We start from the raw sequence: 19,868 nt of genomic DNA on the forward strand, positions 1-19,868 counted from the left end.
ACCAAACGTAAATTATACATCCCATCTTTGTTTCCAAATTTTAAAACCTTATATTTTGCAACATCGAACTGGTATTCCTGCTGCCCTGCCCATTCACTCAATCTATTCAAGTCTTCTTGTAAGGCCACAACATCTCTACTCTTCACAGTTCATCCCATGAATATCCTCATCCAAATCTTTGCCAATATCATTAACATACAGGTTAAACAGCAGTGGCCCTAAAACAGACCCCTAAGGTATACCACTAGTGACTTCTGGGATGTTGCTCCCCCATACACAACTTGCTGATACCTATCAGATAGCCAATCTTCGATCTAATGCATTAATCTAATATCCAACCCCATCCACTCTAGTTTGACTATCAATTTATCATGTGGTAATCTATCAAAAGCTTTTGCAAAATCTAAATATACTATTGTATTGCTCTCCTCTGTCCAACAAAGCTATCACCATATTGTAATAAGAAATAGATTGCTAAAGCATGATCTCCCTTTAGCAAATCTGTACTGTCCATCAAAGATAATACCATTGTTGTCAAGCCAATTCTGGATCCCAGTTCTGACCAGCCTTTCCAACACTTTAACCACAACATCTGACACAGATGGGTCTATAATTTGATACTTGAGTTCTATCACCTCCTTTACGAAGTAGCACAATCTTGCCCTCCTTCCACTCCTTTGAAACTTTGAAACAGTGCAAGGCTCATATCAAACAAATATGTTGAGGCAGCTGTCAGCTCCCTGGCATGTTCATTCAAAATATGCAGTGATATATTATCAAGGCCAAGCCTTATTAACATCAAGTTTCCTAAATTCTCCATATACCTCTTGCTCACTTGCAGTCAGTCTCTTCTCCTCATCATCAACTGCTCTCATACTTTCCATGATGTCACATTCACAAAAATGAAAGATCTTTATGAACCATTAAGTATTTCAACTATATCCTCTATAGCAGTTGTTCTTATATCATTTTCTTCAGTCATTGTCATCCTTTCGTAATCATTCATTTTTTTTTTTTCCTGGCTACATATTGAAAGAACTCCTTAGGATTCTTTTTAGCTTCATTAGCTAACTGCTGTTCATACTTCACTTTTGCTACCCTTACTAACCAAGTCACCTTCCTTGCCTGTTCTTTGTAATCCTCATGGCATTGATTATTACCACTCCTCTTATGCTGCCTTCATAATACCTTTTTCTTCTATATCACATGCTTAATCTCTTCATTCATCCATTTCATACACCTATGTTATTTAACACGAACTGCTTAGGTTTCCTTTTAGCTTCATTAGCTAACTGCTGCTCATACTTCACTTTTGCTACCCTTACTAACCAAGTCACCCTCCTTGCCTGTTCCTTGTGGTCCTCATGGAATTGATTGTTACCGCTCCTCTTATGCTGCCTTCATAATACCTTTTTCTTCTGTATTGCATGATGAATCTCTTCATTCATCAATTTCACACCTAGGTTATTTAGCCTTCTGACCCTTATTATAAGTGACAGAATGTCTCCCATACTTTTGATATAATAATCATCCACTGCAAACAATTATGACCTCATAAAAAAAAAACAAAAAAACTGCTTTCTAAAGAATAAACAGAAAATCTGGATTTTTATTTAAAAAGGCAAACAAGATTTACAATCTTGAAAAAGGAACATGTTATTATTAGACACATCCAAAGACTCACTGAGGGAGGATATGCTACTCCACAACTATTTAGCTCCACGATTTAATCCACTAACCACACAGAACCACTACTACCATTGTTGACAGATCACACAAAAATGTTGCTAGTAGTAGCAACACCCATGGATAGCATGACAATTCGATATGCCTTATTCCATGGTAAGGAAAGACATGGACAAAATTATTACATTTTATCCATACAAGATCAGCTCTGTACAGCAGCTGCTACACGATGATTAAGATAAGCAACTAACATTTCCGGAAGTCAATGATGCTTGGCCTTGGAAATTTCTTGAAAAACTTGCTATTATTAAACATCACTGAGAAAAAAAAATGCCACCTTACTTTTTGAAACCCCTTATAATAAAGTAGAACCTTAAAGGTTTCAATTTGGCTTATTTACAGTATTTATATGGATAATATTATAATTATATATATATATATATATATATATATTATACTCAAATATAAATGAAACTTAAAGTATTAAAATTTATCAGAGAGTTTATGGAAATGTAATCTTCAGCATTGCGGTTGCCTTGGTTTGCACTGCTTATATGACATGGACTCTGCCCAGAGCCATTATATTCACTTTTTATTAGGGTGCTTAGATTAGGCCAGATTTCATGAAGCTGATCACTAATAAAAGACACAGACTCTGCACAGAACCTATATATTTGCTTTTTATTGGTGTTTAGGTTAGGTTTCGCAAACCTGTTTGCTGATAACTGGTTTATAAGATGGAATGGTAATATAAACATAAATGTCAAAAAGGCATTTGTGAATGGAGAGGAGACATTAAAAGAGACACAAATGTTCCAGTTAAAGACAGACACTGTAGACCTTATTCTACAAACAAATAGAGGACATCCATGGACTCGCCACTTTTTCCTCTCTCTAGCTAACAAGGTGTGACTATTAAATAACGAGATTGGTTGCAAAAATGTGGTTTATTATTACAATTGTACAACATAATTGTTATCCCCTTCAACCTACTCCCCTCCTCTATCTATACACCTTTGCATACAAATTTTCCATTGTTGGAAGCAGTGCTGCAAGTCATCAAGTGTTATCTGCTTCAGTAGCGCTGCCATTTTCTCCTTTACCTCATCCACTGACTGCAAATGGATGTTCTTTAATCCAGATTTCAACTTTGAAAAAAGTAAAACTCGTATGGAGCTAAGTCTGGTGAGTAAGGTGGATGGTCCAATACTGGGATCTTCTTATTGAAGTCAAAATCTTATCAAACTCTGGGATCTTCTTAGCAAGTCAAAACCGAAGACAATGCTGATAGTTTTTTATATCAATGGCATGGTAATGGTTGAATGGGTACCAGAGGGTCAGACAGTTAACCAACATTATTACCTTGATGATCTGGTCAAACTGAGAAAACGAGTGAGGAAGAAGAGACCCGATTTGTGGAAGAACAACGCTTGGATTCTCCATCAGGACAACGCTCCAGCTCACAGTGCACTATCTGTAAAGCAGTGTCTGACTGATAAGACGATACCAGTGTTGGACCATCCACCTTACTTGCCAAACTTAGCTTCATGCGACTTTTACCCTTTTCCAAAGTTAAAATCTGGATTAAAGGGCACCCATTTTCAGTCAGTGGATGAGGTAAAGGAGAAAATGGCAGCACTACTGAAGCAGATAACACCCGATAACTTGCTGCACTGCTTCCAACAATGGAAAATTCGTATTCAACTGTAGCAAGGGCAGAAATTTGCATTCACCATTCAACACCTTACGTTGAACCTTAACCTCATTCGCATTCTTGGTATTCACAACATATTCCAGAAATGCATCCCGCTCTCCATATAAAAAAAAATATTCTTCTCTCCCTTCTTCACCACACCTTTACCCATCTTCCAGTGATGATCTTTTGTTCTCTCTCTCTCTCTCTCTCTGCTCCTTATGTATAATAATAATCATATTATTATTATTATCCAGGCCTCCATGGAGTCAGAGGACTCATCGTGTGAGGCCTGGATGCATGGTAAGAATCTCAGATCTCTTGCCGCCTGATTAAAATTGTCTCTCAAGTCATTCGTGCCCACCATCACAATCATCATCCATCCATCCTTTCATCCCTCATAATTGCCACATTTTCTATCGTCCCTCCAGGCAAACACACCTCTTACATCCTATCTTGCACACCAGAGATCATCGAGTCTCCATGCATCACACTTCTTACCACTCTGTTCCTTGATTGCCCACCATTTAAAAAAAATATATTCTTCTCTCCCTTCTTCACCACACCTTTACCCATCTTCCAGTGATGGTCTTTTGTTCTCTCTCTCTCTCTCTCTCTCTCTCTCTCTCTCTGCTCCTTATGTATAATAATAATAATAATCATATTATTATTATTATTCAATAATAATATTCAACAATATTCAACAAGAAATCATTTTTGATTTCTTGTTGAATATTGTTAAGGAACTAGATAAAAGTTTTGAAGAATTGCAAGAGGTCAGCAAAAGATCCAGTCCCAGCAAAGAAAGCTGAAAAAGCAACAAGAAATCGAACCACAAGGCTGCAGCAAAAAAAGGCTCTGATTCATACTTGTAGTGTTTGTAAGGTCCAGATGCCAGATCCAAAGACTTACATACAGCACTTTGAAAATAAACATCCAAAAACAGCACTTCCAGATGATCTTAAAGATGTTTGACAACCTATCAGCAAGCAAAATGTGGCTGGCATGCAAAAATCTGTGCATGGCTTACCACAGAAAATGTAGATCAATTGCTGTTTGTACAATATGGGATTTAAAATGTCTTTCATGCATTTATCATTATTTCTATACGATATCTAATGTCACCTGTAATGCCCAGATCTTTTTTTTATCTTGGATATTTTTCATCAACATTTGTAAGATAACAGATGAAAAGGTGAAATTTATCATCTCTTCTACTTTCTTAGGTCTTTAACCCTTAGGTTAAAGACCTAAGAAAGGAACATGTTTTATTGCAGCTGATGATCCTACTCAGTCGCTATATGCCAGTTACTGCAATAAAAGGAATTGTATGCAAGAGACCGCTTACATTTAATTGAGGAAGGACGTAGGCATCTGGAGAGATTGTTGTTCTGAACGAGTCAGTGTGTCATGGGAGGATGGTAGCAGGGGTGGCCTCTTGTGGGAATGGCTACTTGGGAGAAGGGGGATGACATCAGGTAACACTGAGCCCAGTGGAGCCTAGAGGGGATAATGTCGGGTATGGAAATAACGACATTTATATGCTTTATAATAATGTCAGGAGTATCCGGAATAAGGGAGAGGAATTGGTAGCACAGATAGCATCAGCCTGACCAATAATTATTGGGATCACTGAGACGTGGTTGACAGAAGAGGATATAATGACAGGAATAGAAGGCGCTGGGTACAGCATTTTTCGGCAGGATAGGAAGGGAAAGTGTGGTTGTGGAGTACTGCTTATGATAAGTGACAACCTATGTCCTCTAAGAGTGGAGGCTTTGGAAAGCAGTGACACTAATGATTTTGAAAGCATATGGTGTGAGATAGAGGTCGGCAAGATAGGATATTTAATGGGGTGTTGCTACAGACCCAGGAACACAGAGGGTGGGGACCAGGAGATGTTTAGACAGTTGAGTTTAGCAAGTGCAAGAAGAATGATTGTTATGGGAGAATTTAACTACAGTAGTGTAAATTAGGGAGAGGAAGATGCATGTAGCAATAAGGGAATGGAATTTCTAGAATTCTTGAGGGACAAATGTCTTAGGCAATATGTAATAGAGGGAACAAGAGGTTCAAGAGTTTTGGATTTGGTTATAGCATCAGAAGAGTTGATAATAACTGAGATGACATCTTTCCCACCAGTTGGAGAGAGTGACCATATGCTTTTGACTTGGAAAATGAATAGACATGCAGAAGTATCAAAGACACAGGAACGTATGTGGAATTAGAAGGCAGGTGATTATAATAGTCTAAGACGTTAACTTGGGGAAGTTTCATGGAGGGAGGAATTGGAAGGCCGGGATATCATTAGTGCATGGGAAATTGTGAAAGAATATTTGTTAGCAGCAATAGTAAGTTGTATACCACAAGTGAAGAAGAGGACACAATTTGGAGAAGTGGATGACAAACAATATTAAACAGGAATTGCATGCTGAAAAGAGGCTATGGAAGAGATATAGGGAGACAGGTGAAGAGAAGATGCATGAAGAATATAAGACACAGGCCAGAAGAGTGACTATTATGGTAAGGTGAAACTGGAATATGAGAGGAGATTGGCTCTAAGAGCCGAAGAAAATCCAAGGGAATTTTTTAGCTATGTGGCCAGTAGGAGGAGAAATGACTGTGGAAGAATGATTTTGTGGAATAAAAATGGGAATAGAGTGACTGATGCTGATTACATAGTGGAATTGTTCAATGAACACGTTAGTGGAGTATTTCATCCTGGAGAAGTCAGTTTTAATACTAGAGGGATAGCACAGATTCGAGGTTTAGAGGTACAGGAGGAGAGTGTGATTCAAATACTGAGTACTCTGGATGTCAGTAAAGCTGTGGGACTGGATGGTATTTCACCACGAGTTTTGAGTAGAATGTGCTAGGAAACTGACAGTGCCTTTGACCTGGTTTTTCAGTGAAAGTCTGGCTGTAGGAAAGGTGCCCATGGAGTGGAAGGAAGGTAAGATAGTGCCATTGCATAAGGGCAGTAGCAGACTGGAAGTGTCTAATTATAGGCCAGTTTGTTGGAGAAAGAAGTGAGGGACCGTATACAAAATTAGGCAGATGAGGGTAATGTTATCTATGAGAGTCAACATGGATTTGTGAAGGGCCGCTCTTGTTTTAGCAATATGCTAGCCTTTTATAATAAAGTTAGAAGAGCATTTGATGAGGGAAAGGGATATATTGCCATTTTCTTAGACTTAGCGACGGCATTTGACAGGGTGTCACATGATAAGGTGATATTTAAGTTGCAGCACATGGGTCTGGATGTCAGATTGGTCAACTGGATTCAGGATTGGCTGTCCGATAGGTATCAGAGAGTTGTGTATGGTGGGGCAGTTTCAAGGAGGCAGAGGGTTACAGTTGAGGTCCCACAGGGCTCAGTACTTGACCTATATTGTTTAACCTTTATGTCAGTGACATTGCAAGGGTTTGCGGATGTCACTGACATAAAGTTGCAGTTGTTTGCGGATGATGCGAAGCTGGGAAGGATTATTAGTTATAGTGCAGATGTGGTAAACCTGCAAGAGGGATTTGAATAGCTAGATAGATGGGCAAATGAATGGGGATGTCGGTTTAATGCAGCAAAATGTAAGGTCTTGAGGTTTGGGAAACATTGATGGGACGCTGCATACTCTATGAGAGGAGTTATACTGCAGGAAGTATGGGAGATAAGAGATCTGGGATTGATGATTGATAGAAACCTGAAATTTAGGGGACATGTTGCAAAGGTGATGAACATAACAGAGAGGATTACTGCAATAATGAAAAGAACGTTGACCTCAGAAATATCATGCCGTTGTATAAGACTCTGATCAGTCCACACTTTGACTATTGTTCTCAGATTTAGTCCCCAGGATTTAAAGGGGATAAATTAACTGTGGAAAGGGTACAAAGGCAGATAACAAAGATGGTTTCAGGACTGTACAATGTTAGTTATGAGGATTGGCTGAGGGAATGTGGACTGCAGAGTTTGGTGGATAGAAGAAGCAGAGGTGATATGATTGAGACTTTTAAGCTTTTGAAAGGTGGTTACAGGGTTGACACTAGGGAATTCTTTTGCTTGGTCGAACAGATGGAAGGAGTGATGAAAAGAGGCCATCCCTGGAAGTTATGAAAGGAAACCGTGAGTAAGAGGGTTAGGAGTGTGGTTGAACCATGGAATGCATTTCCTGATGGAGTGGTGAGAGTGAGAACGGTCAGTGAGTTTAAGGGTTGGTATGATAGACTTTGTGTTTCTCAGGAAGGACCTCTCATGATAAGTCTTTTGACTCCATGGAGGCCTGGATAATAATAATATAAATAATAGTTTGTCTCCTATCACGCTACTCATCTCCCGTCATTCATTTTCCATCCCTGACAAAACTAGGTCGTGTATCGAAATTTCTAATTCATTGAATTCCTTTCATTGCCCACATTTTGCGCATATATACACTCCCCATTCTCGCACCCGCCACATATCCTAATATTTTCTGCATTAATCTTGTAAATCCCCTCATTAGCTTAAAAATCTCTAATCTCTATCACATAACTTATTTTCTATTATCCACCAGCTTTGCAATTTAAAGATTTAAAATTGTATACAGGAAAGGTATCCAAGGAATGGAAGGAAGGTAAGGCATTGCCATTGCATAAGGGTGGTAGCAGACTGGAAGTGTCTAATTATAGGCCAGTTTGTGTTTCATTAGTAGTTGTTCAGATCTTGGAGAAATTACTGAAGGACCATATACAATGTTGGGCAGATGTGGGTAATGTTATCTGTGAGAATTAACATCGATTTGTTAAGGGGCACTCTTGCTTTAGTAATATGATTGCCTTTTATAATAAAGTGACAAGAGCAGTTGAGAGAAAGGCATATACTGCCATTTTTTTGGATTCTGTAAAGGCATTTGACAGGGTGGCATACGACAACTGATATTTAAGTTGCTGCACATTGGTTTAGATGTCAGGTTAGTCAACTGGATTCAGGATTGGCTGTCTGATAGGTATGAGAGTTGTGAATGATGGGGCAGTATCAAGGAGGCAGAAGGTTACAAGTAGGGTCCCACAGGGCTTAGTACTGGGACCTGTAATGCTTAACCTTTATATCAATGACATTGTCAATGGATTACAGGGGGATAATCAGTTGATTGCAGATGATGTGAATCTGGGAAGGGTTATTAATATAGTGCAAATGTGGCAGGCCTGCAAGAGGATTTGAATAAACTAGACAGAAGGGCAAATAAATGGGCGGTATCAGTTTAATGCAGCAAAATGTAAAGTCTTGAAATTTGGGATACATCGATGGGAGACCACATACTCGATTGGAGGAGCTATACTGGAGGAAGTAGGGGGAGACGAGATCTGGGAGTGATGATTGTTAGAAAACTGAAATTCAGGGTTAGTCAACTGGATTCAGGATTTTGAATCCAGTTGACTAACCCTGAACATATTGCAAAGCCAGCAAAGGTTGGTCAGTTGGTAGAGCCTCTGCTACTAATGGCTCACGCAAAAATTTAAGCAAGCTTGAGTGCGGTTAGTAGTTGGAAGGGGTCGATTGCAGATGATGTGAAGCTGGGAAGGGTTATTAGTATATTGCAGATGTGGCAGGCCTACAAGAGGATTTGAATAAACTAGACAGAAGGGCAAATAAATGGGGGTATCAGTTTAATACAGCAAAATGTAAGGTCTTGAAGTTTGGGATACATCGATGGGAGACTACATACTGGATTGGAGGAGCTATACTGGAGGAAGTAGGGGGAGACGAGATCTGGGAGTGATGATTGTTAGAAAACTGAAATTCAGGGAACATATTGCAAAGCCAGCAAAGGTTGGTCGATTGGTAGAGCCTCTGCTACTAATGACTCATGCAAAAATTTAAGCAAACTTGAGCACGGTTAGTAGTTGGAAGGGGTCCAATCGTTCGATGCTGTTGCCACACTCTCCCTCGATGAGTCTTTGGACTCCTTGAAGGTGTCAAATAATAATAATAATAATAATACGAGGTAATGATAGTAACCCAGATGATTGCTGCAATATTGAGGACACTGACCTACAGATATAAAAGAGTTATCATTCATTGTATAAGACCCTGATCAGACCACATTTAGACTATTGTTCTCAAGTTTAGTCCCCAGGATTTGAAGGGGATAAATTAACTGTGGAAAGGGTACAGAGGCAGATAACAAAGTTGGGTTCAGGACTGTACAGTGTTAGTTATGAGGATTGGCTGAGGGAATGTGGACTGCAGAGTTTGGTAGATAGAAGAAGGAGAGGTGATACGATTGAGACTTTTAAACTGTTGAGAGGTGGTTAAATAGGTGACACTGGGGAGTTCTTTCGCTTGGTTGAACAGCGGGAAGGAGCAATGACAAGCGGTCATCCCTGGAAGTTGCAAAAGGAAGCTGTGAGCAAGAGGATGAGAAGTGGTTTCTTTGCATAGAGGCTGGTTGAACTGTAGAATCCTGATAGTGGTGAGAGCAAGAATGGTCAATGAGTTCAACGAGTGGCATGGTAGACTTTGTGTGTCCTAGGAAGGACCTGCCACGATGAGTCTTTTGACTCCATGGAGGCCTGAATAATAATGTATTGGTCACTCACTTATGAACCTTGTCTAGAGTTCCTTTATTGAAGCACAAACCAGATGACTATATTTGCATACATTAGTCCATGTGTGGGCTGTTCAAGGTCTGTAGTAATATGATTGCCTTTTATAATAAAGTGAGAAGAGCAGTTGATGAGGGAAAGGCATATACCGCCATATTTTTGGATTCAGCTAAGGCATTTGACAGGTGGCACATGATAAGCTGATATTTAAGTTGCAGCACATGGGTTTAGATGTCGGGTTAGTCAACTGGATTCGAGATTGGCTGTTTGATAGGTATGAGAGTTGTGTAGTATCAAGAAGGCAGAAGGTTACAAGTGGGGGTTCCACAGGGCTCAGTACTGGGACTGATATAACTGTTCATCATGGTTTTCTTTATTGGAGTAGTGATGCATAGTTCATTTTTAATACTGAAAGTATGTCCTTGAAACTTCAGGCTGCTGTAGACTATCCCCCAGATTTGAATCTGATCTACTTTCTCTAGCACATTTCCATGAATACTGTATACAACACAGCCTCTGCACTCTGAACGGTAGTAGCTGAAAGCACAGTGCCATATACTTTTTAACATTAGCCCATTATCCCTACTCATTCGTCAAAGCAAAGCTATTTAAATCTCTTTTTAATTTTAATCTAATCTCTACTCACAAATGGTTGTAAATCTGTAACCTGTGATACATTAGGACAATAGGTTTACAGCCTCTTGGACTAATAGATGATAGTCATTTCTCACTCACTGATGTTCACAAATATCCATGCTTTTAATGGGATTCAAATCCACAATCTGTTGGTTAGCAAAGATACTCTTCACTCAACCAACCAGGCTGAAACTCAACATCAGCATCTCTCCTTATAACTTTCCTTGATTTTACATTATTAGCAAACCCCTGAATTGATCTCAGTCCACATGAAATGCTTTTAATAGGAATTAAACAGTCTGCTGTTAGAAACCAGTAGACTGTTAAACTAGTACCATGCCTATTAAGCCAAGTGCTGCAGGATTCTTGTCCAAGACCATAATCTTGCAGCATGCCACTGGTTACATTTTTTCCCCCCAACCTCCCACATCGATACACATTTTGAGTGTCATTTAGACATCTTTCTGACTAATCTGCTATCTGTCCCTTTTTCCCTCAACTTCTACACCAACACTTATTATGCAATAATCTGTCAAATATTTTGCAGTATCCAAAAATATATTACCATGTATGAATGGGATATGAATTTCATCAACCTGTGTGAGACCACTACCCCACTTATTAAGGCCTGAAGTGTCTTGAAAAACTTATTGGTCTCTAGAGTAGAGTTTCTGGATTATGTAAAAAAAAAAAAAAACAGAAATTAAAAATAAACAATATAACTTTAAAAAAAAACACGGAAAAATCCTCAGGTTTCCCAACTTTCACGAGTGACAACCACATGAAAAAATAGTTTCCCTTATCCAGCATATTTCATCCCTTTTTTTTCTTAAAATGCAAGTGGATTGTTAAAGCAATATGGCACACCTTTTATATATCCATTTTGACTGTCACAGGGAACCAGTGGTGTCGCGTACATAAGCACTGCGATACTACAGTACTCCCAAGGAAAAAATGAAAAATTTAAATTTTGTTTGTGTTTATAAATAATAACAATGCTTACAACATTATATAAATGCAATACAACATGTTAAAGGTTATAGCTTATGTTTCGACAGTGATTGAATAGTTAATAATTGGAATTGTTCGTTTAACACTTAGATTACGAAACAAATACACTGCAATCTAATGCAGTGTCGATATTATCACATTTGACCAATCGCAGCCAGTCTCACCGATATTCGTTTGCGCTTGTGATTGCACATTACAAGTTCCAACACTGCTCAAACGAGCAGTGTAAGGCTCTAAATAGCTATTTAAAGTCTTAGAGTCATATGCTTGCGCGCGTTATTTCTGTGAGATACGAAACTTTTATTATTGGTTTGTGGTGAGGGTGAACTATTTTTTGTAAATCTTATTTTATTTTGTTAAAATAACATATAATTATTTATTTATTATAGATACAAGGCTGAATTATGACAGGTGTCACTGTTGAAAATATGAAAAGAATTATATTTTTAAATTATCATTACACGAAACAAATACACTGCAATCTAATGCAGTCTATTTGTTTTTTAATATGTAAATTTATTTATTAATAAATTGGTTACTGATTAGGAAAAAAAGAATTTTTATTATTATTATTATTTTTATTTTGTATATGCAGCACTTAAACTTTTTACCGGCCACCACTGCACAGAACCCTATATCTGTTAACCCAGTTGGTTAGGAATAGCACTTTGTGCTATTCTTAACCAATGTCTCGCTCTCTCTTTCATTACTACGTTAAGCAAGTTGGCATTGCACAAAAAGTACTGTTGAGAAATTCTTTCCTTCTGTTCATTCTTTTAGCAAGGCTCTCATTTACAAACAAGTCAAATGCACAGCAGTTTTCACATTTTCTTTAAAAATACATGATGGTATGTCCAGTTCCATAGCTTTATCAACATTTGTTTTTCAACACTATATACCGTATTTGCTGGCGTATAAGATGCACCGGCCTATAATTTTTAATCCTTTATTCAAGTGTCAGGACTGGGGCAACTTGTGGCAGAGGTGGTATAACTTCTCATCACTTGCCTTAGTATCCCTTAATGCTTTGCATTATGGGATACTAAGGCATATGATGAGAAGTTATACCACCCTTGCCACGAGTTATAGGATACTAAGGCAAGTGATGAGAAGTTATTATTATTACCCCAAGACCTCATGGAGTCAAAGACTCATTTGGGAGGTCCATTTTTAGGAAAAAAACTTTATCCAAGTTCTTATCATTTTCTCAGGTGGGGGTGGCCCGAAATGCCTCTCTGCAGGCCCTGTTTCCATGTTCTTTGGCATACGCAATCACACGTAGCTTGTATGCAATATTGTAGCAATGCCGACATTTTTCAACCATAATTTGTCAAGAAATTTAGAGAAAATTTAATGGCAAAAATTTATCACCGTTCACAACAACCATGACAACATTTGGAAAGTTTAAACGAACAGGAACACATCGTCGATGACAGCGTATGCGCATCCACTGAACTCTACATAAGTGGAATGCTCTTATACACCGCAAGGAAGGAAGAAAGAAATTGTGTAACTCGGAAGAGAGAAAATTTCCAGAAATGAAAGCAATAAAAAACTGAGTATCGGCGTATAAGATGCACCCTGTTTTTTAGACCTATTTTCAAAAAAAAATGTGTCTCTTATATGCTGGCAAATACGGTATATGGTTCATTCACTTCTAGTTCCTGTGGCATTTGCATGCCTTTCAAGTGTTGCACAGCATCATTCACACTAGTATAATATACTGACCCCATGGTCATTAAATAATCCCATTACATTCTCTGTTTCACTCACTTGTTGCTCATCACCTTCTAAAATCATTTTCCTCTTGCTTGCCACATATAAAAGAATTTCTTTGAATTTTCTTTATTAGACCAATCTCCTCTCATATTGTACTTTTTTCTTCCTTATCATATTTGTTGCTCTTCTAATCTGCATTTTACACACCTCATGTGTCTGATAATTACTTAAGATATCTCCTCCCTTAATAACTTCTTTCTCATACTACTTACCTAATTTTGCTGTTTATTTCATTCGTACTTTATCCTTTATTTATTAATTTACCATTTAGACACATATCGCTTTTGTTTATTATTTATCAACCTTGTTTCCAACCCAGCTCATTATTTCATGGTATTATTTGTTAATTAACTACATAGGTTTCCATAATGATCTATTCCATAGTTTCATATATATCCCTTAATAAGCCCTACTTGACCACCTTCCAAGTCATTACTTCATGATGACTCATCACTTGATAGCAATGTACCTAGCATCTTCAGAGTACAAATTTGCATGCAGCAATTAGTTCATAATGGAAAGCTAAAATTTTAACAGACAACACATAGAACTAAGGTCCTCATTGGCACCATCTAATTATTGTCTGTTACAAGGTTAAACTGTTCTTGCTATTAACAGATTGTTGCTGTTTGCATACTATGGCAAACTGTGTTCTGAAAATGCTGGACCAGCAAATAAGTAAATAAAGATATTATCCCCTTAACTTAAATAAAGATATTATTTATTTTCTTCTTATTATTTCATGACACCTCCAAGGAGTCCAAGGACTCATCAAGGAAGGGCATCTACTCTACAACTCTCCATGTCCACCATGTAATCCACAAACAATACCAAACTGCCAGTACCATCATCATTTACACCAATGCCATCTACTGCCCAACAACAACACCACTAGCATTTTTTGTCTGTAAATTGCATGTGTGTTCTGAAGGTCGATTTGTCTGTATGCAGGATAAAAACCCGAGTTTCTGGGAGAAAAAGCTGCTGTTTCCATATGAGATCGGCTAACTCATCCTCATCTTTTGAAAAAAAAAAAAAAACATATTAAGATTCCTCTCATCACAATGAGAATTGAACCTGGGCCTTTTTCAATCGAAGGGCACAATGTATTGTCATTCTTTCAATTTCGCTACCGAGAAGATTGTCGTCTTGTGTTGTGAGTTAAAACCACTATATAAAAAACTTAACATAAACTGACACCATATAAGTGTCAGTTCATGTTAAGTTGCTACCTCATCACTATTCTTGCAAAGCAATCTTTTAGTAATTTAAGTTATTCTTTTATTCCTATGACCTCCCTATTATCTGCATTTTTTACAGTTATCCTTTCCTTTTAAAAACTGCAACCATACGTGTCAACCTTAATACGTATGGTTGCAGTGTTAGTAAAATGTATTTATAGTATATGTGATATATTTAAAATGTGTTAAATATTTGTTAATATTAACTTATTGGTGTTTTTTCCCCTCGATTTTTAGACATACTTCCTTATTCATGCAATAATATCAAGTCCATTAGAAAAGCATCTTGTGATGTTAGATCACTTTGTAGTGAAGGTATGCTTATTCACTTTGTATTGAAGGTTGGCATTTATCATTAAAATTCTTTAACATTTAGTGTTAATTGTTGTAGTATTTATTGTCTTATTTATTTATTTATTTTTAACCTGCATACAAAATTCCTCTATCTGTCATCTAGCTATATATATATATATATATATATATATATATATATATATATATATATATATATATATATATATATATATTAGGATAACTAAGTAATTTTATAAACTTGGTTATTTTAACTCCTAATCCCAAGTATGCGAACAATTAAGTTTGCGCCTGAAACAAAGTTCAAGTCTAAAGATAGTACAACACCAGGGCAACTCATTGTAAAGGTGGGTAAAGTTCTGATCACTATTCTTAGTATTTTCCCATAATGTAAAGCACATCTCACTAGAAGATGTATACTGCAATGCATTATGGGTGGGGTTACTACCCAGACCAGTTTCAACCTTTTTTGAGGTCTCCTCAGTGAGTAGCTAGACCCTAAATACCAAGGTTTTAGTAATACGGAGCCTTATCACCTTTACCTATAGAAGTTGCAACAAGGTGTTTTTATTTTTAATAAAAATCTCTGGAGGAGATATAGATGTAATAAAATTTTTAACTTGGGGATATTGTATATTAGGATAACCAAGTAATTTTATAAACTTGGTTATTTTGTACTATCCTTGAACTTTGTTTCAGGCGCAAACTTAATTGTTTGCATACTTGGGATTAGGAGTTAAAATAACCAAGTTTATAAAATTACTTGGTTATCTTAATATACAATATCCCCAAGTTAAAAAATTTATTACATATATGTGTGTGTGTGTGTGTGTGTGTGTGTGTGTGTGTGTGTGTGTGTGTGTGTGTAGAGAGAGAGAGAATACTATAAATAGTATTCTCTGCAAATATGATTTCCATATTACTTTTAAACCTTTCATTCAGGTAGCTAATTTCATACATTCTCCTAAAGATTGACTACATCCAGGGGTGTATAAAGTTCCTTGTGCCTGCAATTTAGCCTTCTTTAGACACACTGGTATATAAGATAACGTCTGCTTTGAAAAACATGAAAATTACATCTGATATCATCTGCATGGCAAGTTGGGATTGACAGACAATGCTCTGGATACTCCTTCACATAGGATCAGATGGAGGAAAACATCTTTATTACATAGAAGTCATACAGATTGGAGAGGCTGTTCATAAAATCAGCATCAGCTATGAAACACTTTCCCAACCTTAACACGTACGGTTGCATTAATTTACCAAAGATTTGGAAAGATGGTAACATCACACAAAGAAGTTAATAATAAATCAAGTAGGGGTTAAATGGATGAATAACACCATTAAGCTTGAGCTGCAAAAAAAGAAACAACTATGGAGGGAATTTAAGGAGAAAGGTGACCAGTATAAACACATGAACAGTATAAAGCGCAGGCCAGAAGGGTAACGAGTGTGGTAAGAAAAGCAAAAAAGGATTATGAAAGAACATTGGCCATGCAGGCTAAAGAGAATCCCAAACAGGTCGATATGTTGCAAGTAAAAAAAAAAATGTATATGGCAGAATGATTTTAAAAAATGCCGATGGAAGGGAGGTAACCGAATCAGTTGATATAGTTGAATTACTGAGCGAGCACGTTGCAAGAATATATCATCCAGGTGGTAACATTGCAGAAATGAATGAACCAATAGATTATATGGGAATTGTGGTGAATGAAGTGGAGGTGAGTAGTCTATTGCAAAACCTCAATGTCAATACATTGTGGGATTGGATAGTATACCAGCTCGTGTTGTACGTGAAGCAGCTAAAGAATTGTTTAATTTGAGTTTTAATTCGAGTCTCAGGTCTGGGTTAGTCTCAAGGGGGTGGAAAGAGGGGAAAATAGTTCCACTGCATAAAGGAGGTTCCAAGACTGCTGTTGTAAATTACCGACCGATTATCATATCAGGAATCGTTGTCTTGGAGAAATTGGTCAAGAGAAGAATACAAGATTGGACAGATGAAAATGGGATATTGTATGGGGGACAACATGGTTTTGCGAAGGGTAGATCATGCCTCAGTAATTTGCTCACGTTTTATAACACAGTGATGGCTGAACTGGATAAGGGTAATGGGTTTACAGTGATTCTACTGGACCTTGCCAATGCCTTTGACAGGATCCCACATGGAACTCTAATCAGTAAACTGGAGCAGATGGGAATGGATATAGGGTTGGTGAGATGGATAGGAGGGTGATTGATGGAGAGATACCAGAGAGTGGTTTATTCAGGAGTTGAGTCCAAAAGACGGCTTGTGACTAGTGGGTGCCGCAGGGTTCTGTTCATGCACCACTACTTTTCAATTTGTTCATTAATGATATAGGAAAGGATCTGAGAGGAAGTGTTCACTTGTTTGCTGATGATGCAAAGTTGGGTAGAGCAATTGTGAGTGCACAGGATGTCAAAATTTTGCAAGATGATTTGGATAGTTTGGAGGACTGGGCTAAGGAAAATGGATGTCAATTTAATGTGACAAAGTGTAAGGTTATGCATTTTGGGGTGAAAAGATTAGCAGCAGTATATCACATTGGTGGAACCATACTCCAGGAGATTGATGAGGCCAGGGATTTGGGAGTGTTGGTGGATAGGGAGTTGAAGTTTAGGGCAGCATATCGCAAAAGTGGCTAAATCAGCTCATCAAATCACTTGGCTTCTGAAAAATACTTTAACAAGCAGAGACAAACAAGTTATTGTTCCTCTGCATACAGCCTTGATAAGACCCTAATTAGACTACTGTGCCCAGATATGGGCACCAGGGTTTCTTCTTGATGGGGAGCAGGTGGAGAGGATCCAGAGACGAGTGACTAAGATGATAGCAGGCCTATGGAATGAACCTTATGAGAACAGGTTGAAGATTTGTGGGTTGCAAACATTGGTTGATAGATGGAAAAGGGGTGATATGATTAAGACGTTCAAATTACTGAAGGGGTTCTAAAAGATTAATTCAGAAGATATTTTTGAGAATAAGACTGGTGGTGGGAGGGGCCATACATGGAAGCTGGCCAAGAATGTGGTTAGCAGGAGGTGTTAGAGCTAGGTTTTTTACTTGGAGAGTGGTGAATGAGTGGAATAAGCTGCCAGAGTCTGTTGTGGGTGCTACGACTGTGAATGAGTTCAAGGCGAGGTATGATAGATACTGTGTGAATGTCGAATAGTTGTTCTTGACACGATGTTAGGGCCTCCCTCGATGAGTCTGTCGACTCCTTGGAGTTGCCCGAAATAATAATAATAATAATAATCATTCCTAGAAGCCTTTGTGTTGTCTTTACAATTTTGGTGATGTGTCCCCTGAATTTTAGATCCTTATCCACTATCACCCCCAGATCTCTTATTTCCTCTACCTCCAACAATATATTCTCACCAAGCATAAATTCTGCATCCCATCTTTGTTTTCCAAATTTTAAAACCTTACGTTTTGCAACATTGAACTCATATCCCCATTTCTGTACCCAATCACTCAGTTTATTCAAGTCTTCTTGTAAGGCCACAACATCTACGCTACTCTTCGTGGTTCATCCCAACTTTGCATCCTCTGCAAACAACTGAAGATCTCCATCCAAATCTTTGCCAATATCATTAATATACATGTTAAACATTTTCTCCAATCAATGTCATCCTTCCATAATCATTCTTTCTTTTGCTAGCTACATATTGAAAGAACTCCCTAGGATTCTTTTTGGCTTCATTAGCTAACTGCTGTTCATACCTCTCTTTAGCTACTCTCACCAACCAAGTCACCCTCCTTGCCTGGTCTTTGTAGACCTCATGAAATTGGTTATTTCCACTTCTCTTATGCTGCCTCCACAATGCCCTTTTTTCTCTGTATTGCATGCTTAATCTCTTTATTCATCCATCTCACATATTTAACCTTCTCACCCTTGGAATACATTTAGACATTGCATCTACTAGATAGTTTTTGAAAATCCCCCAAGCTGCATTGATCTCTTTTCCAGCTAACTCCTCATTCCACGCTACACCTGCAAGCTGGCGCCTGAGCTCTTCATAATCCCCCCCGTAATTCCACATATACCCTTTTCTCACAGCTCAAATGCATGACCAAAAGTATACAACTGTAAAATTATTAAAGTAAGTTTCATAGCGTACATGTAAAAAAAATTATATAGAATTTATTCAAAAGCTCCAATATATTTCATCCATCATTATGTGCACATCATCAGGGAGATAGACCATTAAATACATTCAAAAGATGAATCAAAATAATGAGTCATAAATTATATATATATATTAGCTCATGTCTCAGTCATAGCTGAAGTATGATATTACACTATTAGTTCAAAGGAACAATTGTACCTAGGTAGTAAGTTGCATAGATTTAAAAAAAATTTTTATTATTAATTGATTAAAAAAAACCTTATGAACAATTAATAGCAATCACTTCCCAAAACTTGCATATTGACATATCGTCTGATCAGGTTTGAAATCAAAATTTTCCTCGTGTAAGGGCTCCTCCAAATTTCTATAAATTTATATAAAGAACATAAAATTACTCATGCAGATGTTGTGAACTTACTGTATGAATTTAAATTCAATAAAAAAAATAGCTGCTAGAAGATTTATTCCTTGCCATGACAAAAGATTTCTTAATGCTACATTTCTCTGAAGTGCAACATTTTTGATCACTCTGTATAGAGTGATCTTATGTTCAGTTTTTGATGGGATGCAAAATATACAGTTGATGGGAATGTGTTTCAGGAGGTAGAGGAGAAAAGGAATCCTGGAGTGATGGTGAACATGAACCTAAAATTTAGTGTGTGTGTGTGTGGGGGGGGGGGAATACATTTCTTTAAAGTTGTCAGAACTTTACAATGAATTATGGCAGTGAAATGGAGGATGTGTAGAAGTTATGTAGAAGGGTTATGGTAGTCTTGTAT

At 37.5% G+C, this 19,868-nt stretch overlaps 1 protein-coding gene and 1 pseudogene across 2 annotated transcripts in view; both read left to right on the forward strand.

The window, feature by feature from the left end:
* The window catches only part of Pde8 (phosphodiesterase 8), a 464,293-nt gene that overhangs the window by 278,426 nt on the left and 165,999 nt on the right, over positions 1–19,868 (forward strand). For both annotated transcript variants that reach the window (XM_090406572.1, XM_090406573.1), the window contains exon 10: positions 14,863–14,940. In XM_090406572.1, the coding sequence (XP_090262698.1) occupies positions 14,863–14,940 (78 nt within the window). The remainder of the gene's footprint in view (positions 1–14,862; positions 14,941–19,868) is intronic.
* Positions 903–4,354, forward strand: LOC150098200 (transcriptional regulator ZNF706 pseudogene; annotated as a pseudogene).

Source organism: Typopeltis vanoorti, chromosome 16 (genome assembly GCF_054136105.1).
Source record: "Typopeltis vanoorti isolate ZY-2024b chromosome 16, IOZ_Tvanoo_1.0, whole genome shotgun sequence".
In the NCBI taxonomy this organism is placed as follows: domain Eukaryota; kingdom Metazoa; phylum Arthropoda; class Arachnida; order Uropygi; family Thelyphonidae; genus Typopeltis; species Typopeltis vanoorti.